The 26516-nt window shown below is 45.1% G+C and overlaps 4 protein-coding genes across 7 annotated transcripts; 2 read left to right on the forward strand and 2 right to left on the reverse strand.

The window, feature by feature from the left end:
- Nucleotides 1-3329: 3329 nt before the first annotated feature.
- On the forward strand, nucleotides 3330-9207 carry BTBD18 (BTB domain containing 18). Its single transcript, XM_037039980.1, has 2 exons — nucleotides 3330-3450; nucleotides 7190-9207. Exons 1-2 carry the CDS (start codon nucleotides 3330-3332, stop codon nucleotides 9205-9207), a joined length of 2139 nt encoding a protein of 712 aa, XP_036895875.1.
- A 760-nt stretch (nucleotides 9208-9967) lies between these two features.
- On the reverse strand, nucleotides 9968-12319 carry SELENOH (selenoprotein H). Of its 2 annotated transcripts, none has more exons than XM_037039940.1 (4): nucleotides 11927-12319; nucleotides 11694-11839; nucleotides 10972-11102; nucleotides 9968-10159 (listed from the first exon to the last, which is right to left on the reverse strand). In XM_037039940.1, exons 1-3 carry the CDS (start codon nucleotides 12046-12048, stop codon nucleotides 11002-11004), a joined length of 369 nt encoding a protein of 122 aa, XP_036895835.1. In that variant the 5' UTR covers nucleotides 12049-12319; the 3' UTR covers nucleotides 9968-10159; nucleotides 10972-11001. The 2 variants fall into 2 exon arrangements, with proteins under 2 accessions (XP_036895835.1, XP_036895834.1); XM_037039939.1 differs by lacking the exons at nucleotides 11694-11839; nucleotides 11927-12319 and adding exons at nucleotides 11207-11352; nucleotides 11440-11610.
- A 357-nt stretch (nucleotides 12320-12676) lies between these two features.
- TMX2 (thioredoxin related transmembrane protein 2) lies at nucleotides 12677-18785 on the reverse strand. Of its 2 annotated transcripts, XM_037039937.1 has the most exons (8): nucleotides 18543-18781; nucleotides 15765-15825; nucleotides 15411-15524; nucleotides 15086-15162; nucleotides 14740-14846; nucleotides 14505-14570; nucleotides 14284-14413; nucleotides 12677-13548 (listed from the first exon to the last, which is right to left on the reverse strand). In XM_037039937.1, exons 1-8 carry the CDS (start codon nucleotides 18729-18731, stop codon nucleotides 13402-13404), a joined length of 891 nt encoding a protein of 296 aa, XP_036895832.1. In that variant the 5' UTR covers nucleotides 18732-18781; the 3' UTR covers nucleotides 12677-13401. The 2 variants fall into 2 exon arrangements, with proteins under 2 accessions (XP_036895832.1, XP_036895833.1); XM_037039938.1 differs by lacking the exon at nucleotides 12677-13548 and having other exon boundaries at nucleotides 14321-14413; nucleotides 14516-14570; nucleotides 18543-18785.
- A 289-nt stretch (nucleotides 18786-19074) lies between these two features.
- On the forward strand, nucleotides 19075-26417 carry MED19 (mediator complex subunit 19). Of its 2 annotated transcripts, none has more exons than XM_037039943.1 (5): nucleotides 19075-19392; nucleotides 23829-24085; nucleotides 24252-24348; nucleotides 24692-24829; nucleotides 24966-26417. In XM_037039943.1, the coding sequence occupies exons 1-5, from the start codon at nucleotides 19125-19127 to the stop codon at nucleotides 25019-25021; spliced, it is 816 nt and encodes a 271-aa protein (XP_036895838.1). In that variant the 5' UTR covers nucleotides 19075-19124; the 3' UTR covers nucleotides 25022-26417. The 2 variants fall into 2 exon arrangements, with proteins under 2 accessions (XP_036895838.1, XP_036895839.1); XM_037039944.1 differs by having other exon boundaries at nucleotides 19077-19392; nucleotides 24692-24786.
- The last annotated feature ends 99 nt before the right edge of the window (nucleotides 26418-26516 follow it).

Consider the following 26516-nt stretch of genomic DNA (forward strand, 5'->3'; position numbering starts at 1 on the left):
CATTTAACATTCCCTTTAGAAATTCAATATAAGATTTAATTAAAATAGTATTGAATTTAAAAAAACACCACCAAGAAGTGAGTCCTCTCTACCCATCTAATAACAATATATTCATGAGTGAATAGGATATTTATATTTTTGTTACAGAACTCCACAGAATCACCTATAGCTGCACTGGTGCTCCACCGTGTAGTCCCTTCTTGATTCCACAGTAACAGATGCCATAAACAAGTATTGTTCTGTCTTGTGTCTTTTTTTTTTTGCTTGCTTGCTTTTTTGTGTATCTGCACGCTGCAGACAATATCTACGATCTGTCCTTCTGTTGTTATGTCCTTTCACGAATTGATTCCTCTTCAAAATATGACAACTGTGACTGAAAATGTCTTCTGTTCTCGTTTCTTTTTCCATCTTAAGGGCTGAGGTCTCAAAATACAGAAAATATTACCTGACTTGGAAATGCTTGACACTCCACCCGGCCCCTCCCCAATTGCTTAGTCAACTACCTCAAATCCTTTTTGAAAAAGTATTTGATGCCAATCAAGACACATTTGAGTGCACAACATACTACTCACCCCTCCACATCTCGTCCCTTTGCAGGTTCCCCTTGCTTTAGGCATTTTTTTTTCTATCTTCTTTTGGCCTCAGCGGTGGCTGCTCCGTTTCCATTCACCACTATTTTGTCATCAATGGCTTTGGATTCAGCTGCTTTCATCCAGCGCTAGACATCAGGTGACATCTAACTGAAGCCAGGAACTGGGGCCTAAAACCCACAGGGGGAAACCCACTGTCCAGACTGACAACGGTTAGCAGTCTCTCTAGAATGTTTATGATCTTGAGATCATCACTTAGTTTTTCACATCATCCCTGAAAACAGCTGTTTCCAGTCAGGGAGTGTGCTAAACAAACCATCTACGGAAGGACACTGGCGACCACTCCAGACGGGACGTCCTCTCTAGCCACCAGTTCTCCAAGATTTGGGACTGGAGCGGAATCTGGGAAAAACTTGAATTCAGACACTAGCCCAATGGCCTTGTTCCTGAATATCCCTGACCTTAGGAGATACCTCGAGGAGAGCCTGGGGGACAAGGTGCAAGGAGATCCCTCCAGGAGGTTTTTCCTCCATTAAGCCTAGTGCGCTCTTAGTAGTGCTGCCGCCATTTGCAGCCGGTTCAAAGAGAAGCCGGAAGTGTCCCTCAAGTACCCTGAAGCCTGAAGTACCCCCGACCGAAGAGCCCTGTTCTCGCAATGTTTTCAGCCAAAGCTCAGGAGAAGCCGGCTCCCAAAAGAACGCCTCCTGCTACCTCTCACAGCCGACCTTCTCTCCGAAACTCTCAAATCCCTCGAGATTAGCCTCCCGCCCAAAGTGCTCCTCCTCCTGTGATTGGCTCTCCCAGAAGCCTTTGGCCAATGGGATAACAGATCCCTGCAGTTGTAATCCGAGAACTGGGGAGGTGGGAGGGCCTCGGACTCGCGACGGGCAGTGGCGCGAGCCGTGTGGCGCTAGGCGCGTGGCTTCAAGTCCTTCTTGCCACCACCTTCCAGTGCATGAGGGTTCCGGGACCTACGGCGAAGAGAGGGCACCAGAGACAGAGTGGTTGCACAGCCCTTGCGGCCGGAGCTGGCGGTGAGGGTGAACCCTGAATTCCGGCCTCCGGAATCCCCAAGCTCCCTTCCCAGAAACCTTCACGCTAAGGAGTCTCCAGTTAAAGGAACTGGGCCAGGTCACCCAGAGCCTGCGAGGCCTCCCCTGAAGCTCTGCTTCCCTGTCGTCTCCCATTCCCTTGGTTCTGGACGGGAACGGAACCGGAACCTCAGGCGACTCACCTACAAGTGCTGCTTTCTTTGGTAATTCTCCTGTTGCCAGGCAGGATATTGGGAGGAAGCAAGGTAGGCTGGATAGGTGGACCCAAGTACAGAGAGGTCGGCAGGCGCAACTCTTACTGTAGCGGAGTTAGCCCAGGTTGGGTCTGGGGCAAGTTGGGAGCTGGTGGATTGGGAAGCTTTCTCAGGGCCTCAGTCTGGACCTTTGCAACACGCGCCAACTTTCATCCCCATCTCTCTGGTTGGGATCGGAATTAAACCTATCCTTTTCTTTCTTTCTTTTTTTTTAAGATTTTATTTATCTTTATAAGGGAAGGGAAGGAGAGAGGGAGAGAAACATCAGTGTGGATACCTCTCACGTGCCCCTACTGGGGACCAGGCCTGCAACCCAGGCATGTACCCCGACTGGACATTGAACCAGTGACTCTTCGGTTGGCAGGCTGGCACTCTGTCCACTGAGCCATACCATCTAGGGTTCATTGGTTGATTCTTATATGTGCCCTGATAAACATCCCGTATATTAATTTACCTTTTCTTCCTCTTTTCTAATAGTTTGACGTTAACTCTTCCAATCCTCAGTGCCACCTGACAGAAAACTGCATGCCAGGCAAGGAACATCAGCTGTGCAGTGAGAGTATCAGGTTCAGTGCAAAATGCTGGAAATGTAGTCAACTTAAAGTCAGACTATCCAGATTGTTTTGATTGGGGTAGAATGCTTAATTATCCTCGCTCCATTATTAGCCAGGTAATCAGTGGAACTGACAAACCTAAAAGCCAGATTTCTTCCCCAATTTCTAGGTGGAGTCAGGTTGGCTTTGGTCAAGAACATCTGAACAAAGGGTGGCAATGTCCTTATTTCTGTGCAGTACCTTCTCACCAACTCCAGCAACTTCTTTTCTTTGCTGTGCACCCTCTGCTGGCTAGTGTGATAGAGTCAGCTCAAAGAAAAGGTGCGTACACTTACTAGAAAATTTTATATTTCATATTGTTTCTTAAGTGTTAAATTGAGGATTACCATACCCACACAAGTATGGTACACAGGAACAATATGGGTAGTCATCACTATAGGAAATGAGTCTCAGCAATAAAGTGAATGAGGGAAGTTCAAGGATAATACCTACCATTTTGGGGGTGATAGTTGTTATGTGCCAGGCATTCCCAGTGCAATTTTACCTGCATTGTCTTAATCTTTAAACAGCCCTAAGAGGTAACTACTGTTATCATTCCCATTTCATAGATGAGAAAAGTGAGACTCAGAGATTACATCATTTACCTGAGATTCAAATCTAGACTTATAATGTGAAACAACTATGATAGTTTTTCCTGAAATAACCTTAGTACAATTTCTGGGCATATGGTTCCTCAGCTCATGCTGTTATCTCTTTCAAATCCCCCTGCCATTTCAAAGACAAAAAAGAAAAATTAGGTATAACCATGGTTCTGAAGTGTATTCTCTCTTACCCACAGGAATCTGATCTGTTAAAACCTAGGTTTGTTAATAGACCAACATGTGTTCTGCCAGTCCCAAAATCCTATATAGGAATTCCCGGTTTCTCCGGTTGGCTTTTCTGCAGCTTTATCACCAGCAACAGAGTGGGATGTTCTGTGATGTTCTTCTGCAAGCAGAAGGTAAGAGACTACAGCAAGTCCTCGAATAACATCATTTTGTTCAACATTGTTTCATTATAACATTAGTGAAGAAAAAAATTGATTCCCGGTTGGGGGCCACTGTCTGTGTGGATTTTGCCTTTCTTCCCATGTCTGGGTACTAGTTAGTATCCTTCCACATCCCAGAGATGTGCATGTTAGGTGAATTGGCATGTCTAAATTGTCTCAGCCTGAATGGGTATAGGGATGTGTTTGTGAGTGTACCCTTCAGTGGAAGGTCAGCCTGTCCAGAGCTGGTTCTTGCCTTGAGCCATGAACTGCCTTACAGGCTTTGGCCACTTACAACTCTGAACTGGAATAAGCAGGCTGGAAAAGAATTACTTGCCTTGTTAATATTAATCTTCCTTAAGTATATTGAGAGTTTACATTTATTTCAATGTGCGATTTTACCTGCATTGTCTTAATCTTTAAACAGCCCTAAGAGGTAACTACTGTTATCATTCCCATTTCATAGATGAGAAAAGTGAGACTCAGAGATTACATCATTTACCTGAGATTCAAATCTAGACTTATAATGTGAAACAACTATGATAGTTTTTCCTGAAATAACCTATTGAAGTATTTTGGTGGTTCTTTATTTAGAAGTTTGATGACATTTTTGTGACCAGAAATGTACTGCAAGAACTTGTCTTGTTTATATCAGTTAGCCAATGGTAAAACTGGTTTCTTTATAATTATTTAGTTTAAAGCTGCAGTTTCTAAGAACCTATCGATGACATTGAGAACTTATTGTAGTGGGGACTCAGTTGAAAACTCACCACAAAATAAGGTCAAATGAGTTTAAGACCAGGAAGTGGAGGACAAAACCAGGGGAGAAAAGTTATCATCACCTTTGAGCTATTTGGTAAAGAGCTGTTTGTTTCTAGGAGTTATATTTGCAAGAGTGAAAATTAGACTATGCTTTTTCTCTTAAAAGGTGAAACTGATTGTAAAGTTTACATAATACGTATGCTATAGAATAGGTCTCATATTACCAGCCTTGTGAGATGTTGTATTTATGGTGAATGAATTGACGTCCAGAGAGTTAAGTGACTTGCTTGTTAGTTCTCTGAAGTGCAGAGTTGAGATTCATTCCTTAATTCAGAATAAACAAAAAGTATCAATTATCTGTTTTATGATAGTACACTGTACTGGCATGGGCATGCAATATACATGAAAATAAAAGTCCTTTCTAGTAAGAAAATCATGTAAGGGGAGACATTCAAATAACCAGTATATTCAAGTAACTGAAGTATGATAAGTAACATATTGGGGTAAGTACAGACTGATATAGCACCATCCTTTACAGACTCGAGGAGGTTGGGGGATAGGGGTTAGGGAGATTTTCTTGGAAGAAGTAACCCTTTAGGGTGAGGTCTGAAGGACAAACAGAAGTAGAAGGAAGTGAGGAAAGATTTTCCCAGGCATAGAGAACAGAATATAGAGTTGGAGAGGTGACCAGAGATTTGTGAGTGGCTCATTATGGCTAGAGTGTAGGTCACATGAGGTGTATGGACCAGAGATAGTGCTAGAGAAATTAGCAGCAGCCACATAAGGTCTATACTGTTATGCAAATGAAGTAGGTGTTATCCTCAGAACATTAGTAATTACATTTGTAGGTTTTAAGGTCATGGTCAGATACCTACTTTTTAATCTGTTTATGACACAGTACATAAGAGGCAAAGTGTTTCACATCATAAATTTCCCTTGCAACTCCTTGGAATGTTCATTTCTTTGGCTAAAAGGAGAGACTGGATGGGAAAGCCAGGCAGTGCTTGAGCAGCTGAAATAAGGTCAGGGCAGGAGCAGTGCTAACATTATCCTCAGGGATGGGCACAAGAGACTATGAGTCACGTGCTGATTTTCTAGAATCATTTGCTAGAAGAAGCACAAGAGCATCACTACTGGACGCTCAAGCCATCTCAGGCTTCAGTCATCCCCACCACACAGGTATAGCAGCACTTTATGGTAGTCACCCTTGGCGTCTTGCTGGATGTAACAGTACGGGGGATTTGCTGAATTTTTCCTTGAATTCAGACCTGATTTTCAACATGACCACTTTACTGGGAGAGATCATGATTCTAATCAAGACCTTGTTGCATGTTCCCTTGCCCTTCCTGGAATCATACAGTCATTCAACAAAATATAGGAGCTTGTTTGGATACCTACTTTTAGAAACAGGACTCAGGCTGCACAAGGATCACTGGATTATTTGTGGGCAAGGATAGGAGGCTCTTTTGTAACCCACAAGAGGAGAAATGGAGGCCTGAACTAATGCATTGCAAGTAGAGAGAAATTTCTGGCTTTTGACTGTTGAAGAGAATTTACATAATGAACAAACTGAACCAAGAAGCAAGAGAGACAGACAGCAGGCTGACAGCTCAGCAGGAGGGAGGGAAGGTGGTTAGGGGGTGGAGGGATCGAGCAAAAAACAGAAAAGGACTCATTGACATAGACAATAGTACGGTGATTCCGGAGAGGGGAGAGGGAGGTAGGTGGAAGTGGAAGAGGGTGTAAGGGGGATAAGTGGTAATGGAAAAAATATGATAAAAGTAAGTTATATATCTAGGTATATTTACATGTATATATACATATATATACATATACAGAAAGAATTTACAACCATTTTGCAGTTGAGTATAGGCTCTGTAGCCAGACCCCATGTTCAAATATTTTTTTGCTACTTACTAACCATGTAATTGTGGGCAAGCTACTTAAATATGCCAAAATTTACTCCTATGTAGTAAAACAGCTACTTCATAGGGGTCCAGTGAAGATTACATGAATACTGGTAAAACTCTTAGAACAATACCTGGCACTTAATAAGGACTCAAAAACTATTAGCTTTTTAAAAATTAGATTAGATGCAATAGGTAAAGGAGAATCAATGATAACTTCTAGTGTTCAGGTTTGAACTCAGTGAATGTGATACTGTATTTTGAAGTGGACAGTGTTGGTGGGTGAGGAAGGATGACTTCACTTTCTAGAAAGGTTTCATTGGAGGTACTTGTGGGACATCCCTGTAGACATGCAGACTATGGCATCTTCAGTGTCTCAAGAAAGGTAGGGCAGAGGTAGGACCTGGGAATCATCAGCAAGCTTTTCATATTTGAAGCCAATGGAGAGATTGAGACTGCCCAGGAAGTGCCCATAAAATAAGAAGGTGCTTCAGGACAGACCACTGCCTAGTAGGCAGTGGATATGGCTCAGGAGAGAAGTGAGCTCTGATTATCCACATCCAAAGCTCATGGCCTTTCTATTAGATCACGAGCAGCCTCTATAAACTTTTTGCACTCATGTGAGTTACAAAAATCTATTCAGTGAGTATTTGATCCCCTACTCCTGTATCAACTACTGCGTAAACCTCAGTGAGCAAGACGGGCATGGATTCTGTCCTTACTTTCAGTGAAGATGGACAATACAGATAGCTAAGTGCTATGACAGCTACAAATACCTCTGTGGCCAGGAGCACCTCTCTCAGACATGGGACACAGCGTGGGAAGATTTTCTGAAAGAAGTGATAGCTAAACTACATTTTGGGTTAGCTAGGTAATAGCAGAAAGATCCAGGAAAGCAAAAGGAACACATTTTTTCCTTCTCCTTGAATTTCCATGGAGGGAAAATGAGAGAAGGGGCAGCACATTTGGGTTGTTGTATTTGTGCTTAGCTCATGAACATACCAGTCTGTGTGAGGTAACCAAGTGTTTGGGTTTCCTTCCAGGTGAGGTAGTCCCAGCCCACTGCTGTATCCTGTCTGCCTGCAGCCCCTTCTTCAAAGAGCGCCTGGAGCGGGAGAGGCCAGCTCAGGGATGTAAGGTGGTACTGGAGCTGGGTGGCCTGAAGATCAGGACACTTAGGAAGCTGGTGGACTTCCTATATACCTCAGAGATGGAACTATCTCAAGAAGAAGCCCAGGATGTGCTTTCTGCTGCCCGTCAGCTCCATGTGTCTGAGCTAGAATCCCTTCAGCTAGAGGGTGGAAAGTTGGTGAAAGCCCCTCAGGGCCGAAGACTGAACCGGGAGTGTCTACAGTCTCCAAGTGCTGCACCAATCTCTGCCAGGGTGGTGGCATCCAGCCACTGCCCTCAGACTCCACTGCCTGTTACTCAGACTCCCTGTCCTTTAGGAGCAGTGAGATTGAAGTTGCCAGGAAAGGATGAGGGATCCCAGGACAAAAACAGACGCCAGAATGCAGAGAACCTGCCTGGCACTCTTCTACTCAAGAGGAAGGTCAGAGCCTGCCCAGCTCCGCAAGAAGAAAACTCTTCACCATCAAGTCACAGTCAGGGGTCTAAAGAGAACAAGAGTGATGTTGCTCTTGGTCCTACAGAGCTTTCCCCACCCAGCTTGGACCCTTCTGTGGATAAGCCACTATTGCCCAGAAAGATCAGGCTGAGCCGGTCAAAGCCATCACGTGATGTCTACACATCCAAGTCTTCCAGCATTTTAAGTGGACCCAGCTCAGTGCCTGTAGCCCCTGGCCGGCGTCTTTGGCGACAGAAGAGCATAAATAAAGAAGTGCCAGAGGACAAGCAGAAACCAGGGAGAGCTAGTCCTCTACATAGCACCCCAAGCCCATCTGGTCTTGGAAAGATGGGTGGGAGTAAGAAACGGAGTCCTGAAGTCAGGGCATCTAACTCAGACTCTGCAGAGGAAGGGCAGGTTGGAAGAGTGAAACTTAGGAAGATTATCAATGGGACCTGCTGGGAGGTGGTACAGGAGCCTCCCCTCAAAACCTCTCAAGTTAGCCCTATCCCAGAACCTGGAGACTCAGGAAAGCCTCCAGGAGCTCAGCTATCCTCAGTTAACCAGCAGGAAATGTCATCTACTAGAATAGATCTGGGTCAGGACTCACCAGTGTGCTCTAGGTTAGAAGACATTCTGCTCTCAGCTAGCTGCTCCCCAGACCACCCAGTGGTGCAGTCTGAGTTTGGGTCCAGTCCAGAGCTGGTAGAGAAGGAACCTGGGTTTGATATTGACTGCAGAGAGGCATATGCATTTGATACAGCCCTGCTGGGACAGCCCTGTGAAGCTGAAGAGTACCGAATCACAAGTGTTGCTGCCACCAGTGAGCTGGAGGAGATCCTGGACTTCATGCTATGTGGCTCAGATATTGAGCCACCTACAGGATCTCTGGAGAGTCCCGGGGCTGAGAGCTGTAGGACTCCTAGTTATCACCTGACAGAAACAGGAAAGAACTGGATGGAAGGGGAAGAATGGTATTTACCGGACATGGAACTCTGGCCCAGGGAGCTCACAGGATTGGAAAAGGAACCTGTTGGTGAGAACAAAGAACCAGTCGAACCCATAAGCCCCCTTGTTGTACCCTCTGAGATTAGTGAAGGGGAGGTACTTTCAATAGGAAGCTCTTGGACTCAAGGCCAAGAAACTACCAGCTCCCAGCCACTGGATAGTCAGAGAGACGGCCTTCTCTGCGTTGACTCCCTTGACCCTCCCCAAAGGTCCTATGGGACCCTCTCACCTCCCTCTTCTAACTGGGTAGAGACTGGGCCAGAAGTGTCCCTAGCAATGGAAGAAGTGTTGTACTCTGCTCCAGAACCAGGCAAGGAGGTACTTAGCAACTGTGAAGCAATGGACCCACTTTCGTCCAGCCCTGAGGAGGAAGAGATTGATGTGGTAGAATGGACATCAGAGGGAAGGCTGGTACCCATTGGTATTCCCTCCGTGTGGCCTGACCCTTCCTCAGAGTCAGAAACAGAGGTAGACATACTAACCTAGTAGAGTGGGGAAGGCACCTTAGGAGCACTGGGCAGATGGGAAATGTTGGTTAGCAAAAGAGCTATTGGCATAGAGGTTAGGACGTGTCCTATGTCCTGTCCTCTTGGCACAAGAGGCAGGTATACCCCTTGTTCTGTAGGTTCTGCACTCCTTCACCCTCTGCCCATTTGGGGGAGTTAGGCAGAACTCAAGTAGTACCATGGGTAGGAAATTATGAACTTGAACCATCTTAGTTACTTATAATTTACTTCTAGTGACAAGTGGAACAATAAACTGTGTGGTCTCTAACTCTAGTAGATAACAGCCAAGGCCAGGTCTCCCAGGTTATGAGGCACCACTGATCCAGGAAAAATTAAGTATACCCTCTACAGTAATTCTGCATCAGAGAAAATGTTCCAGAAGGTGTGAAGCAATGCTGGGGTGAAACATGAAGTGGGTGGAAGTGACAGGACATTGTCCAGCACATTATGAGTGGAGCTTGCTTATTCCCAGTTTGAGAAGTCTTAGCCAAAATCCCTGCTGGACCAGGAAGTACTTCCATCATCACTTCCAAGAAGTGAGTTGAAATAGATACAGTTGCTTTAAAAAGAATAGTAAGTTACTTACTTTTCCCCCAAAGTTTTTTTTACAAATACTTCATATGCTTTACCAGACACCCTAGGAATTCCAGGTTAAGTGGTGACTTTAGGCTACAAAAATAACAAAGGGGACCGATCCCATAAGACTGGCTTTTACCCTTCACCATAAAATTACATTTCACTTTATTACTCAAGTACTTTATTTCAACTTTTATTAAAAAAAACAAATCCAAAAACTTTCCAGTTCCTTACTAGAGGGTTGCCTCACAACTGAACCATCATTTCTGGAGGGGAAGAAACCATAGCTCCAGGCACATGACTGAAGTTTGGCCATGTCCCATCATAAAGGCTCCAACATCACCAGAGACAGAAGGCTGTGAAAAAGAGAAGAAAAAAAACATTACAGAAGAGATCCAGGGAATCGTACTGGATCGCCCATGAAGATGAGCTCCCCCCAAACTAGGGAGAGCTCAAGGATTGCATCCTCTTCCCACAGCTCCCTGTAGCACATGCCAAAGCACTGTATGAAGCACCAGGGTTAAAGACAAGGTCAAATCCAAGTGACTTAAAAGTTCAATAACTCTCAGTGTTGCCACATGGGTCTATTAGCAGAAAGACTTAAGAGGGACAAAACAAGAGGGTAGGGGTAAGTATATGTGAAATTACACAAAGATTTTGCCTTTGTAAAAGGGGAAATACAAATACACCCATACAAATAAACACGTGTCAGTGATTTTGTTTCATTTGTAAATGAGGGAACTGGTGAGCTTTACAATCACTTCAAAGAATCAAAAACACTTGCCCATCAGGGATGTGGAAAAAACTTTAAAACCGGTCCATACCCCCAGGGCAATAATGAATGGCATCTTCAAAGGATATAATTTGCATTTCTAGAAATCACTTACATTACCTGCAATTCTAAGACTTGGCTCAAAAACAATGAAAAATGAGACATGGAGTTAGCAAACGGCAAACTAGACGGAAAACACTAAATTTTTTGCTGACTTCAGTTTTTCCTACAAGTTGAAAGGGTTAAGAGGTATCCTCAATAGAGAAAATACTGAGAACAGTTGTTTTGAAGAAAATGTAGGTCCTGGGTGGAATACAGAGTAACAATAAAGGTTGCTTTGCAAATAGTCACATCAAGATCAACCCAATCCCTCCCTAGCCCCTCGCCATTTCCAACCTCAGCCTGAGGATTTCTACCCAAACATCTCTACGGAAGGTACTTCTTCAGCTTCTCCACCACCTCTTGCGGCTCAGGGAACTTTAGTTTGCGTGGGGGCCCCTTCTTAATCCCAGTCCATAGCTCTGCACCTGGTGAAAAACCCAACAAAGCGAAGTTACTACCTCCCCCTACTGCTGGCCCTTCCCCTCCTCGGACCTCTGCCCTCTCCTTCCAGACCCGGGCCACCACTCACTGCTGCCGTCTGGGCGCAGCAGCTTCACCTCGAAGCTGCCCCTCCGGGGCTTGGCAGGGTTCACCTTCACTGGAAGCTCCGGGGCTTCCCGGAGCAGCGCCTGGCTCAGGGCCGCGGCGTTGCGCCCGTACACGCGTCAACTCGTGCTATGGAGAAACGGCTAGAGTCAGAGACCCGGGCCCACGACATAGGACGCCCTTGCTCTCTTCCCCGAGACCCTCCGGGGCCCTCACCAATGCTCGATAACTACTGTCGCCTCCTCCACTTCCTTCTGGCCGCCAGCCAACTTCTCCTGTTTCTCAGCTGCCGCGACCACTGCCACCTCTGCCTTTCGCTTCCTCCCGCGAGAAGCCATGGTGCCTGGAGCCTAGCCCGCAACCGAACCGACCCGACCCGGGGCGGGAAAAGGGNACCCAACAAAGCGAAGTTACTACCTTCCCCTCCTCGGACCTCTGCCCTCTCCTTCCAGACCCGGGCCACCACTCACTGCTGCCGTCTGGGCGCAGCAGCTTCACTTCGAAGCTGCCCCTCCGGGGCTTGGCAGGGTTCACCTTCACTGGAAGCTCCGGGACTTCCCGGAGCAGCGCCTGGCTCAGGGCCGCGGCGTTGCGCCCGTACACGCGTCAACTCGTGCTATGGAGAAACGGCTAGAGTCAGAGACCCGGGCCCACGATATAGGACGCCCTTGCTCTCTTCCCCGAGACCCTCCGGGGCCCTCACCAATGCTCGATAACTACTGTCGCCTCCTCCACTTCCTTCTGGCCGCCAGCCAACTTCTCCTGTTTCTCAGCTGCCGCGACCACTGCCACCTCTGCCTTTCGCTTCCTCCCGCGAGAAGCCATGGTGCCTGGAGCCTAGCCCGCAACCGAACCGACCCGACCCGGGGCGGGAAAAGGGTGGGGATGCGGCCACTGGGCGGCCCCGGAGCAGTGAACTGCGCTACTCCGAGCTCCAAACCGCAGACCAAAGCCTCCGCTACTAGAACTCTCCGGAACAGCGGAAAACGTGGTGGGCGCGCACACGTGGCCGGTAGGCGGGACTTCCGGGCAAAGCCACTCCACACGCAGTATGGGGGGTAAATATGGCGAGCCAGACCTAACCAAGTGGATCAGTACAGCTGGGATAGGGTCCAGGTAGCTCCGAAGACAAACGTGACCTCAGGTTTGTCTTAGCCAAAGACAAAGGCTTTTGTCTAAGTAGCCTGCATCACGAACTCTATCCGCAGCTCTGAACATCTCCCTGGAACCTGCGTCTGCGGCCCAATCCCGAACCAAGTCGTCTTACACGGTGCGGTCAGCACTCTGGATTTTCGGTAACCAGTTTTCCCCAGCTCTCTCTGATCCTGGTTATCAATGACTGGCATTTGGTGAAACTAATGATAATGGCCTTTGAAGTTAATTAGAAGTTAGGCAATTCCTTTACAGTTGTCCTACTTTTTAATACTTGAGAAACACAACGAGACTGCGTGAATCAAAAGGAAACCCCAGTCTCTTTATTATGGAAAACCATGATCTCTGGTGGGAGAATAGGTGGGAGGGTAAGTGAAACCCCAATCCTGCTCATGGGCTTTCTCTTCCAGACCCCACCACACAAGAAGGAAGGTCTCAAACTTCTATTCCACTCCCTCCCAACCTCCATTAAAAATAGATTATCAAATACTATGTTCAGTGAGAAAGCTCTGTACTTAAGGGTTTGTCCAGTGACAAAGTTACGTGTATAATCTTTAATGAAGGCCACAGACCAATCCAGAAGGGCCTAAAGCAGCAGGGGTCCTTGAGGGAAAATTTTAGTGCAGACTCTGTACCCTGGCATCTTACGTTAGGGCTCAATCTACTGTAAGAAGTCTGTGTAGGTCCACTGAGGAATACAGAAACCAGAGCATGGTGGAGATGTGTGAGTGATGGGCAGCACTCGACAGTGGCCCAAGCTTGAAGGAAAGCATTTCCCCTCCATTATATGAGCCCTCTCCCTTCCTTCACCTAAGTAGTCGGCCACAGTACTTCCTGGAGCATGCCTGTCAATTCCCTGAACGCTTCTTGAAAATCAGAAGCCACACCGGGCCCCACCCAGCACAGCCAAACGGGGAAAACATAAATAAAAGGTGAGTCCTCAAGCAAGGCTGTGGTTACAGAAGGGGTAGGGCTTCAGACATGCCTGGGATTGACCAGAGAGGAAGCACTAACAAGGCAGGGAACTTATTTGTCCTTCTTGCTTTCCCCATCTGGCACTGCCATGGGGTTTGGGGTCACAGGCTGCTCCTCAGGAATATTATCTCCCGCCTTCCATTGTTTCTTGGCCCGTTGATACAATTCATTCAAGCTGAATTCACGGATCACGTTCTCCTGCACAAAAGAGATGCAGACATCAGGGATGGAAGGGAGAGTTCACAGCCTGGGAAGTAAGACGTACTTAGGCACAGCCTAGGAAAAGAAAGCAAAGGACCGAAATGTACTCTAACCTAAATCTCTTCTATGGGTCCCCGAAAAGTCAACTAATATTTAAACACCCATTATGTGCCCATCACTCTGCCAAGTATAGCTACACTGTTGAATGGAATCTGAAAAACAACCCTGTCGGCCAAGTGTTACCATCTCCCATTTACACAAAAGAACCTGGAGCCTAGAACTAGGGCCTTTGAAACTTAATCTTAACTTGTAATTCCCCAATACTAGCAGGTCTGGTACATGGTAGAAGCATAATATAAATTTGCTGAGTGACCTGGCTGGTGTAGCTCAGTGGATTGAGCACAGGCCTGTGAATCAAGGTGTTGCTTGTTCAATTCCCAGTGAGGGCACATGCCTGGGTTGCAGGCAGGTCCCCAGAAGAGGGCACGAGAGAGGCAACCACACATTGATGTTTCACTCCCTCTCTTTCGCTCTCCCTTCCCACTCTCTAAAAATAATAAAATATTTTTTAAAATTTGCTGAGTGAATTTATAAATGAGATCCAATGAAGAGTCCGCATTCTCAAACCTTGTGGCAAGTGGCAGAACTAGGAATCGAACCCAGGTTGGGCTCAAAAGCCCACCCTACTGTTTCATACCCTTCTCCAAACCACTTGCCCATGCTTTTCTGTACCTCAGAGAAAGTCCAAGAGACAGCTCGTCCTTTCTTGTCAATCTGTGGCCGCCGCATGACCTCCTTGCCACCTTGGAACAGGATCAGGGTAGGAAGCTGCTTGGTGAGGGGGGATGTGCTTACTTTGTACCTGCAGGGCCCAGAAGTACTCTGTAAATGCATCTATATGTATCACTCAAAGTGATTCCCTGTTTAGACCATCTACCTAGGACCTTACATACCGTGTACTAACATCGGTGTAGCGTCCAACGTCCACCTTCCCAAAATTTAGTCCTGTACAGTTGTACCTAAGAATGTATTATTTAACATAGTGAAAGAAGAGAGAATGGGTCAAGGATAGTGTAAATACAACTATTCAAGGGGATGCCTTTGGTTGCAATGTGCAAAAACCAAGGCCAAAGACAAAGAGAAGGTAAAGCCTCTCAATTTGTCATTCCCCTGCTCTGCACTACTCACTTAAGGGAGAGATCGGCATAGATTGGAGCAAATGATTGGCAGTCATTAGACCAATTGGCAAAGAACTCCACAATCCAAGTGACCCTCTTGTCCCGTTCCAGCTCTTCCTGCAACACACAGGGAGGAAACAGTGAGCTGAATCACAGAGGCTCCTGGAAAGGTTCAGCCCTTCGAGTCTAATTCCTCTTCAAGGTTTCCCCTTTCCATCTCCCTTAGCTCCCATGATGAACCACAGTACACCTGACTTCCATGCTGAAGCATGGTTGCTCCTCCTGGTGAGTAGGGAGCACAACTACAAAGTTACCCACAAGGAACCCAAAAAACAGGTAGAAGGATGAGTGCTCACATCAATGGTTTTATCGTTGAAGTATTTGATGTACTCAGGGCCCATGTACAGGGGAGGTTTGCATGTCATCAGGAACACTGAACACACAAAAAAAGATGTCAGAGAAAACATGTAAGGCCTTGGGCAAGGATTTACTTTCAAACCAATTCAGACCTTAAGCACCAAAAAATGCACTTTGTGGTATTCCCTTTCTCTTAAAGTCTGTAAGATTCTTATCGTCTAAGCCACATACATAATTAATTAGTTAGGAACACATATGGAAAAAGTGTGTGTAGAAACTGGTTTGGGATTTGGTTCTCACAACCAAGTCTTGTAGTCTCCTTACCTATGCAGAATGTGATATAAAGCAGGCCCATGCGAATATCCAGGCGGAAGAAAAGTATGGCATTGGCCACTTTACTAAACATGAAGATGTTGCCTATATGTTGCTCCACAGTGACTGAAACACAGAGATATCACAGGTCAGGCTGGGTTGCATGCTCCTATATCCCATTCTTCGCCCCTTTTCCTGGAGTACTTTGAAATGGGAGAGCAGCAAGAGGGATGAAAGTCCAAGATCAAATTCAGTTCTGGCATGAAATGAAGGACTAGTCAGCAAATAATGCCCCTCATAATGAATGAAAACACCTCTGGAGGGCTTTAGACTTACTTTTGGGAGACAGAAAAAGACTAAACTTACTGGACCTGCGGTTCTTCATCATCACAATGGCACTGAGAAACATCAGGATCTCTACTTCTCTCTGCAACAGAATCAAAGTGGCAGGAATGCCATCAGCAGAGATAATATGGGTGGGTAAGAGAGCTATATATGGAAACATAACCAATAGATATCCTAGAGTCGTCTAAGTTATAATATGAAAAACACCAGTCAGAAGACCTAGGTTTGCCCTAGCTGGTGTAGCTCAGTGGATTGAGCACCAGCCTGGGAACAAAAGGGTTGCTGGTTCAATTCACAGTCAAGGCACATGCCTGGGTTGAGAGCCAGGTCCCCAGTAGGGGGCACGCAAGAGGCAACTACACATTGACATTTCTCTCCCTCTCTTTCTCCTTCCATTCCCCTCTCCAAAAATAAATAAATAAAATCTTTAAAAAAATTTAGGTTCAACTTCTAAGCCTGCCACAACCTGGCTGGTGCCTTTCAGTGAATCAACTGCTGAGCTGTTTTCCTCCACTGAACATGTTTTAAAATGCTATTGTGAACATTAAATGATAACAAATACAGAAGAGTTGTATAAGTATGTATAAAACTGTGAGATATGGCCCTGCCTGGTGTAGCTCAGTGGATTGAGTGAGGGCCTGCGAACCACACGATCGCGGTTTGATTCCCAGTCAGGGCACATGCCTGGGTTGCAGGCCAGTTCCCAGTGGGGGGACTCACGAGAGGCAACCATACATTGATACTTCTCTCCTTCTCTCCTTCCCTTCCCCTCTAAAGATAAATAAATAAATAAAATTAAAAAAAAAAACAAAACTGTGAGATATTACAACCAACTCAGTGTGACTCTGGGAAAATAGAACCTTTCCAGGGAGATTTTCTCAGTAATAGTCCATTCATATAATATATGCTTATTTCATTTGTTTGGTTTTATTTCCTAAATCATTCCCCTTTACCCTATATACAGTGATAATCCATGTGCCGCCTTTAATATAATTTGAGAGCTGAAGGTGTTCCAGAGCTCTCATAGGCCCTCGGCAACATCCTTGGCTTATAGTTCTTTCCCACATTCTAGAATGTAAGCTCCATGTTAGCAACGTTAGACAGACAATAAACACGACAAAGAAACAAACAGGATAAGTTGAAAGAATAAAAACTGCAATGATGAATAACAAGGGCCATGTGAGAGAAAGCATGGGAGGAGGACAGTGATGGACTGGATGGTCTAAGGCCTTCCATACCTTTGTTTATAATACAGAGGCTAAACCATTGTCAGACGGAACCACTAACTTGTGATTTACAGCTAGGAGTCAGGAACCTAGATTTTTAGCCTCAACTTCCAACAAAAAGAAACTTGCTGGATTTAGAAGTGGCCATGTAAAGTTAGGGGTTAGGGAAAATGAGACCTCAATAAACCCATCATTAAACTGGAAAACATATGTAACACTACACTGTAGAGTACTGGTTGTTCACCCTCTTCATGGCGTGGCTGACTAAGGAGCTGGGTCTCACTGCTACTGTTACCATGTACTGCTAGCCTAGGAAAAGATCGATATTCAGAATTCAAAGTATCGTTTCTATTGAATGTGTATCACTTTCACACCACCCTAAAGTTGTAAAGTCATAAGCTGAATCATCTTAAGTCAGGGACCACTTGCAATTAAGTTTTTTTAAATCAGAGTAAAAAAATAGAGAGAGAGAGAACCTTCCAGTATTTTACATATTATTAGACAAGACTACTCTAAGAAACTATATAAAATTTTCCTGCATTTATTAAGTATGGCTACATACTTGAGCTCATTAATAATGCTGTCTGGGAAAGCATGGCAGAAGACTGAGAGAGTAAACAAAGATTGGAGGATAAAAGTAAGGGAATGGATTCTGGTAAAGGTCAGGACTCACTCTGGGAACTGGAAAAAAGTCCAAAACTCAGGATAACCCTCCTTCCTCACAACACAGATGCTTCTATACAGCAGAGAGCACAGGGCTTCAACTCATTTGTCTGAGTGGTCCTCCCACCCCTACTCAGAAGTATAGCAAGAGGCTTGCAGTAGATTGTTTTTTAAAAATTTTATTTATTTTCAGAGAAAAGGGAAAGGAAGGGTAAAGGAGAGAAATATCAGTTGGTCGCCTCTCGCACACACCTCCAACCAGGAACCTGGTCCACAACCCAGTTGTGTGCCCTGACTGGGAATCAAACGGGTGACTTCGGTTCACAGGCCGGTGCTCAAAACACTGAGCCACGGGAGCCAGGGCACGATAGATTACTTTACGATTGTATTTTTTACAATTCCTTTTCAATAGGCATAAGAATTTTACATTTTTACATTGACAGGATGCAGCACAGTTCCTAACATACAGTGCGCACTCTGGAGTCTTGACTGAATTGAGAACTGGGTAATAGGAGTGTGTGAGTACTATGGCCAAGAGCGTGGTTTCAAATCCCAGTTGTGACCTTGGACAAGTCTCATCATCACGCCGAGATCAACTTCTTCACTAATAAAACGGGAATACTACTACTTGTCTTGTTTATCTCACTGGCTCCTCGAGAGGCTTCACATTTGAGCAACACTGTTAAACGCTGTACCCAACATGCGTCGTTTGGGCAGGGTCCCATCATAATTAAGATGGGACGAAGATGTTTAGATTCGATGACGGTCCAGGCCCTATACTCCAATAGTAAGTCTGCTACAGATTCAGAACCTCTGGTGTTCTCAAAAAGGCGAGCCTCGGGTCACTTGGATGCAACCGCGGGGGAAGGGACTGTCAAGGTCGCGGGGTCCGAAGGTGGGGGTCGCTTACCCAGTCAAAGTCACATGGGTTGCCGTCTTCGCGTTGGGTGGGGAGAGTGTGACAGACCGGGGGCAGCTTCCTCACGAGTAGGAAGGCAGCCGAGAGCAGGGCTGACAGAAGGTAGTAAGGTCGGGCCAGCCACCGTGAAAGGCGCGGCACCGAATACACCAGGGCAATCAAAGGTGCCAGGACAGCCATCTTCTTGGCCGGCCGTGGCACAGGCCGTTCTCCGACTGTGCGGGGTCTTGCCCCGCCTCTCTCACCATGGAGACTTCCATTGGGCCGAGTCTCGGATGCACCGCCTCAGATCCCGGAAGTAGATCTCTGATTGGACGCTATGGCAGGGAGAAAGTGGTAAAGGATCATGATAGTTTATTGGTCAATCTACCTGTCACTTTTTTTTACCTAAGTCATTTTATTGGGTGTGAGATAGAGAAGACAATAGGTGATTTAATAAGGTTAAATAGTACTTCCTTGACGTACTCAGCAAGCGACGGAAGTAGTTGCCGGAACTAGGTAAGCGGTCCCGAAGTACCCAATGATAAGCGACTCCTGGAGGAAGAGGGCGGTACAAGGGGAAAGGATTGTCCAATGAAAATCATTAGCGCCAGACACCGGGACAGCGCCCGGGTAGAAGGAAAGATGGAGAATTTCACTGCGCTGTTTGGAGCTCAGGCCGACCCACCACCACCCCCATCGGCACTTGGCTTTGGACCAGGAAAACCTCCACCACCGCCTCCCCCTCCTCCAGGCGGGGGACCTGGCACGGCTCCGGCACCCACCGCGGCAACGGCCCCTCCCGGTGCAGATAAGTCAGCATCTGGCTGTGGTCCCTTCTACCTAATGAGGGAACTGCCAGGTGAGTACTAGGTCTGGCCCAAGCTAGCTAATCAAATCGGATTGAGGGAGTGATGGGCGTTGTTCTTAGGCCGACGGAGGTGCAAAGTAACCAGGCAACCTGTGTCAGAACCTTGGAGCTCTAAGTCGAAAGGCCGCTGTGTAACAAGTTTGAGGAGGTGGAAATCAAGAGTTGTTTTGGGCGTGTTACGGCTCCACAATGCCCTCAGTTCATCCCAGGTCCAACTGCTATATCAAGAGTTGAGGGAAATAATAAATATTGGCACAGTACTTTAAGTTCACAACTCAGTGATAGAACTTAATCCTGGGGTAGGCATTGTTATCTGTATTTTATAGTTGGAAAAAATGAAGCATAGAGACCGCACTTTCCAACTTGGTTAGTTAGAAAAATGACTTTCCCTTGGTTAGTTAGTGGTTGATGAACCTTGCCTATTCTGTTTGTACCTATGTATATTAATCATTTGACAGATATTGAGTATCTGTTCTGGGCAAATGCTGAGTGTGTAGGAAGAAGTGGGGAGGACATATGGTAAGCAAGATTAATAAGGCTGGTCCTTGCTATTAAAGAGCTTATTTTACTTAGGGATGCAAATTATGTGGTGTGAGAATAGTGATCATATTTCTTGTCAAGGCCAATCTCATTACTTTGTGGTCATGCCTCACATACAACGGTTAAGAACTACATGATGGTTTTCAAAATGTTATCCAGAATGACAGCAAGAATAAGTTGTCACTTGAGCTGGACCTTGATTAATTTATATTGGTGAAGAATGTTAGAAAGAATTTTCATATAATTAGGTCAATTTCCCTAAAAGGAACACTATGAGGGGTGATTTTTTTTCAAGAGATGATGGAGACCCTTTTGGATGGTTCTGAAATTTTGCATAGGGGACTGGTGGTTGAGCAGGCCCCAAAGCTAAGTTACAATAAAATCTGTGCCAGTCAAAGAAATTTGAGCCTTTTCCTGAAGGTAATGGGAAACCATTGAAATTTTTTAAAAGATTTTATTTGTTTTTAGAGAGAGGGGAAGGGAAGGAGAAAGAGAGGGAGAGAAACATGGATGTGCACTTGGTTGCCTTTCACATGCCTCCCAACTGGGGACTTGGCCTGCAACCTGGGCATGTGCCCTGACCAGGAATCAAACAGGTGCCCTTCCATTTTAGTTTGCAGGCTGGCACTCAAGCCACTGAGCTACACCAGCCAGGCCCCACTGAGATTTTTGAACTGAGGAGTACTACTTCTAAAAATATCTAGACAATGGGGAGTACCATGTGTTGAAATAGAGAAACTGTGAGTGAGGTGGGAAAGTTTTAGAGTTTATAAAAACATAGTATCTGGCCTTGGCTGAGTATGGCATTTGGTTAGAGCATTGTCCCAATATACCAAGGTTGCCAGTTTGATCCCTGGTGAGAGCATATACAAGAATCAACCAATGAATGCATAAGTGGAACAACAAATCGATGTCTTGTGCATGCTCTCTCTCACCTCTCGTCCTTTCTCTAACAGTCAATTTTAAAAATACATTATGTGCAGGGAATTGACTAAGAGGAAGTTGGAAATGCAAGGTTAGTTTTCAAAAGAGGAATCAGGGCTGGAGAGAGTTGTAATCATCTTCATAGAACTGATAGAAAGTTGGACTGACTCTTAAGAGTTCAGAAAGAGCATGCAGCAAAATTTTTACTGATGTGTCCCCTAGAGCAAGGGACATAAAGGAAAGAATAAACAAATGGGATCTCATCAAAATAAAAAGCTTCTGCACAGCTAAAGAAAACAGTATTAAAATAAAAAGAGAACCAACTGTATGGGAAAACATATTTGCCAATGATACGTCAGACAAGGATTTAATCTCCAAAATATACAAAGAACTTACATGACTCCACTCTAAGAAGACAAGCAACCCAGTTAAAAAGTGGGCAAAGGACTTGAACAGACACTTCTCCAAGGAGGACATACAGAAGATCCAAAGACACATGAAAAGATGCTCATTATCGCTAGGTATCAGAGAGATGCAAATTAAAACCACAATGAGAACCACTTCACACCGGTCTGAATGGCCATCATAAACAAAGCAACAAACAACAAGTGTTGGAGAGGTTGTGGGGAAAAGGGGACCCTAGTTCACTGTTGGTGGGATTGCAGGCTGGTTCAACCACTATGGAAAACAGTATGGAATTTCCTAAGAAAACTAAAAATGGACGTGCCTTTTGACCCAGCAGTTCTACTGCTAGGATTATATCCTAAGAACCCTGAAACACCAATCCAAAAGAACCTATGCACCCCAATGCTCATAGCAGCACAATTTACAATAGCCAAGAGTTGCTTTAGGAAGCAACCTAGGTGCCCGTCAGTAAATGAGTGGATCCAAAAATTATGGTACATTTACACAATGGAATTCTATGTAGCAGAAAGAAAGAAGGAGCTCCTACCCTTTGCAACACCATGAATGGAACTGGAAAGCATTATGCTGAGTGAAATAAGCCAGGCAGTGAAAGACGAGTACCATAGTGGTATTTAACAGGAACCTAAACAACAAATCAAGCAAGCAAGCAAAATACAACCAAATACACTGAAATAGAGAACAGGCTGACAGTGACCAGAGGGGAAAGGGGAGGGAATTTCAGGGGGAAAAGGGAAGGGTTTACAGGAACAAGTATAAAGGACACATGGACAAAAACTAAGGGGGGTGGAAATGGGAGGGAGGTGGGGAGCACTGCGGAGGGGTGGGCTGGGATGGGAGTATAAGACAGTACAATTGTACTTGAACAACAATTAAATTTTTTTTTACAAGTTCAGAAAAAGCGGACTGTCTTTTCACCTGAGCCTTGAGCATAACCCCCTGGAAGGAGGAGAGCCAACAGAGAAGGGGGATAAAATCAGGATGCTATATAATGGCAGGTGGCAGTGCTGAGTTATGTGAGGTACTATGGCACTGTGACTCCTGCCGTTAACAGACCACTCTTCTGAGATGTTCGACATGAGAAAACAAGGAAAAGAGGAGAGTAAAGCCTAGAGTCTGGAGAAAAAAAACAAACCTGGTTCATTTAGTAGTTATTGAGCATCAAGTGTGTGTAGTTTTGGGCACCAGTAATACGGGAATGAACAAGATGTCATCTCTACTCTCAGGGCTCACAGTTCAGAACCTGTTTTCCCAAATGGATGATTATAAACAAGCTATTTATGTCATTTGTACCTTTTGTGTTCATCGTAACTCTAGATGAAAAGTTGTAGGCTAGATATTTCCCTCCTTGCCACTGGATCGGTATTAAATTACTAGTAAGTTCATATTCTTTGGAAAAAGTCAGCCATGCAATATTTTATACCAATAATGCCTTGCATTTCTATAGTGTTCTCTCTATACTCTGCAGTATGTTTTCATTTGTATCTTGAAAAAAATTCAGTGTACTTAAGATAGTTATTACCACATTCCATGTATAAGCAGCAGCTGAGGCATAGAAAAGAGCTAGGATGAGAAATGAAGAAAGAAATGTGTGATAAGAATTTGGGCAACTAAAATTCTCAATATTATGAGGAGTAATAAAGATGGTGATAACGAAAGTTAGGTGGCAGTAGCTAGAAAAAGCTCCTGGCTCTTTTTCTGTGTAAAGGTGATCAGTAATTCTTGGTAGGGGAAAAAAAAAACAAAGCATGGGGAGCCATTGGGTCATATTTGGCCCTTAGCTTGGTTGTGGCTGAGCTGCAAAGTGAAAACCAGTATTATTATCCTGGTCATGACAGGGCATGTAGTTTCTCATTACCCATGTTATGAAGAGCACTCAGAGCAGCGCTTACACGGAGTGAGTATCATGGAAGTTAGTGTTCTGGTTAATCCAGGGAAGAGTGTCTCCTTTGCTGGGTTAGAGCAGTTTCCATCTCTGCTCTATTTGGATTTTTGCCTACTTTTTTTCTAATTCCCATCTTTAAATATTACATTTTTAGTGTTTTATTGTGTTTACTTTTGCTATTCTTTCTTTAAGATTTATTTATTTTTTTTTGTAATTCTCACTTAAAAGATTCCTTATTCAGGTTAAAATAGTTCTTTTTCCTCTGGAAAATTCTCTACTCTTTTTCTTCTTATCCATGAAATGTGGCAATAACTATTTTTAGTACACTGAATTTTTTCAAGGTTTCGGTGAAAACATACTGAAAAGCATAAAGTGATGTATAGATGCAAGGTATGACCAGTATAAATATTAGGTGGCTGACTTTTAAAAATATTTGCCTTGGCCGGTGTGGCTTAGTGGATTGGAGCTCTGGCCTGTGAACCAAAAGGTCGCCGGTTCAATTCTCAGTCTAGGGCACATGCCTGGGTTGTGGGCTGGGTCCCTAGTGGGGGGGCACACAAGAGGCAACAACATTTCTCTCCCTCTCTCCCTCCCTTCCCCTAGGTCTAAAAAATAATATCTTTTAAATTTTTTATTTTCTTCCTGTATCCTCTAGGCAGCACCGAGCTGACAGGCAGTACCAACCTGATCACACACTATAACCTGGAACATGCCTACAATAAGTTCTGTGGGAAGAAGGTGAAGGAGAAGCTGAGTAACTTCCTGCCTGACCTGCCAGGGATGATTGATCTGCCAGGTTCCCATGATAACAGCAGCCTCCGCTCCCTCATTGAGAAGCCCCCTATTCTTGGTGGTTCTTTCAATCCTATCACAGGGACCATGCTGGCTGGCTTTCGCCTCCACACTGGCCCGGTGAGTCCCCTCTTGGGGAGGAAGGAGGCATATGGGGAGTCCTGAAAGTCATGGAACTAGTTTTTCTGTCCAAGCCTGTTCCTTCCTAACTTACTAAGCCGAACAGACAGTGGCAGCAGGGGATTTCCTCCCTCCACTCACCTGGACCTTTCTTTGATTCCTTCAGTTGCCAGAGCAGTGTCGTCTGATGCATATTCAGCCTCCCAAGAAAAAGAATAAGCACAAGCACAAACAGAGCCGTACCCAGGATCCTGTCCCCCCAGGTAAGAAGCTCTGTTCAAAGCCAGAAAGCCTGTTCTGAATCTGGTTCGACCTTCCTCAGTTGAGGAAGGTTGAGGAATGAGGAAAATGAGGAAAAAAAGTCAGGTTCCTACAGAGCCCTGGACTCCCAAACTATCCTGAAAAGAGAAACTGAAATACTGGGGTCTCCGGGGCAAGTAGGAGGACCTTTGGGACAAAGACCTTAGCAGTGCCCCTGTATGCTCTCTGGCCATTTGAACAAAAGCAGTTGCCCTTGACTGGGGGTTTTCCTGTGCTCTGCAGAGTTCTATCAACAGGAGGGAGTTTTGAGCTCTACAGTTCATAGGCACCTAATATCTCCTACAGAAACACCATCTGATTCAGATCACAAGAAAAAGAAAAAGAAAAAAGAAGAGGACCCTGAACGGAAAAGGAAGAAGAAAGAGAAGAAGAAGAAGAAGGTAGGGGCCTATGGCTACAGCACAGTGTTTCCCCCTGTTCTAGGTAGGTAGAGTCCTTGGCCACGGTTTGGACCCGAGATCGAAAACTCAGTGCAGTTGGCAGTGTTTTCCTGTACAGCCCTGATCAAGGCCAAGGCTATTTCCCAGTGGTTCTCTTATCCCTCCTTTGTCTTCCCCAGAACCGACACAGTCCAGACCACCCCGGTATGGGCAGTTCTCAGGCAAGCAGCAGTAGCAGCCTCCGCTAATAGGACCACTGGACAGCCAGAAGGACTTTTCCTGCGGTACTGAACCTGTCAAAAGCTGCCTTCCTGGCTCTTGGACACTGCCTTAGGAGCATCCCCTGCGCTGGAACAGAAGCCAGTCCTACTGTGCTCAGTTAAGAGTAATGCATTATGAGAGAGAAGGGCCACGCTTTTGTAAGGCTCAGCCCAGCTTTTTCATGGACATCACTTCCTCTCCAAGGAAGCTTTCTTTTCATCTTTTGTGTAGTGTGTCTGATTTAGGACCTTACCTGATGTTAGGGTTTTTCTCTTTAAAAAAACATTGCATTTATCAAACTGGCTGAAGTATGGCTGCCTGTTAACAGAGGTAAGTGCCTTTCTGTGAGAGTCAGGGTTTGAATGAAGGCATGCTAAGGTCGGGGCGGGGGGAGGGGGCGTTCATCAATAGGAGGGAACCAAAGTAAGATTGGGGAACGTGGTCCAGAAGTTAGGCAGAGCTTACTATTACCTTTCCACAGCAGACACATAATATCTTGTCCATAATGTTGAGAACCAAACACCTGGATGATCTTCAGGCTCTATCTCAAGGGTTCATCCAGTTAGGGCTCAACTACATTCTAGGTCAATTTGGTTTTGAAACAGAATAGCCAACTGAAAAAGCACCCATGATCACCACTGTACTTCAACAGGTTGATTCTTGGTCATGCCCATGATTTTTTTGAAGTGATTATCTGGCCAAAGGCAAATGCTTCTCATCTTTTAAGAACTTCTAACCTGCCTGATTACTTAGTTAAGATGAAGTATTTGGCAAGTGAAAACATTTCTAAGCTTCTAAGACAGCAACAAACAGGCAAACTAAACTAACAAAATGTAAAATTAAGTCCCTTTGATCTTTACAACAGGCCAGGTAACTGAAGAAATCTGAGAAAACCCAGCCTGAGGTAATCTGACTTGAAACTAAATTTGACAGAACAGTTACAATCTGTTACGAGCCAAGGTTCCCAGATCAGTAGGTAGAAAACCACTCGTTTAGTTACAGTTTTAATCTAGAATTTCAGAGCCAGTGTTTATATACTTAAAGGGTTCTGGCTAGTTTTCTGAGGTTTACTGTCTAAGGATGCCTATTAAAATTAGGCTACAGCCTTTTGCTTTCGCAAACAGAAAATAGGAGATAACCAAATTGAACTGCCACCTATGTGCACAGAAGGCCTTCAGCAGGCTTTCATACTTTGATCATCCACCGTCTCCCACTGGCCACATCCAAAATGGACACATTTTCCAGAGGCAATTCTGCATTAAGGAACAAGTGTGGCAGACATCAGGAGTTCTCTAAGCTTCAAAATGAGTTTTACTTGTTGGAAATGATTTTTTTTCAGGAATTTTTAATTAAATCACCAAGGGGGAAAAGTAAAACAAGACCTGTTGTTTTAAGTGGTTATTTTCACTCTTTTCCTGCCTACAGATGGGTCAGGACTGGAGAAGCTTACGAGCTTTTCTTCGTAACTC

The sequence above is a fragment of the Sturnira hondurensis genome, unplaced genomic scaffold, assembly GCF_014824575.4.
Source record: "Sturnira hondurensis isolate 20B ecotype Veracruz unplaced genomic scaffold, ASM1482457v3 Scaffold0002101, whole genome shotgun sequence".
NCBI classification, from domain to species: Eukaryota; Metazoa; Chordata; class Mammalia; order Chiroptera; family Phyllostomidae; genus Sturnira; species Sturnira hondurensis.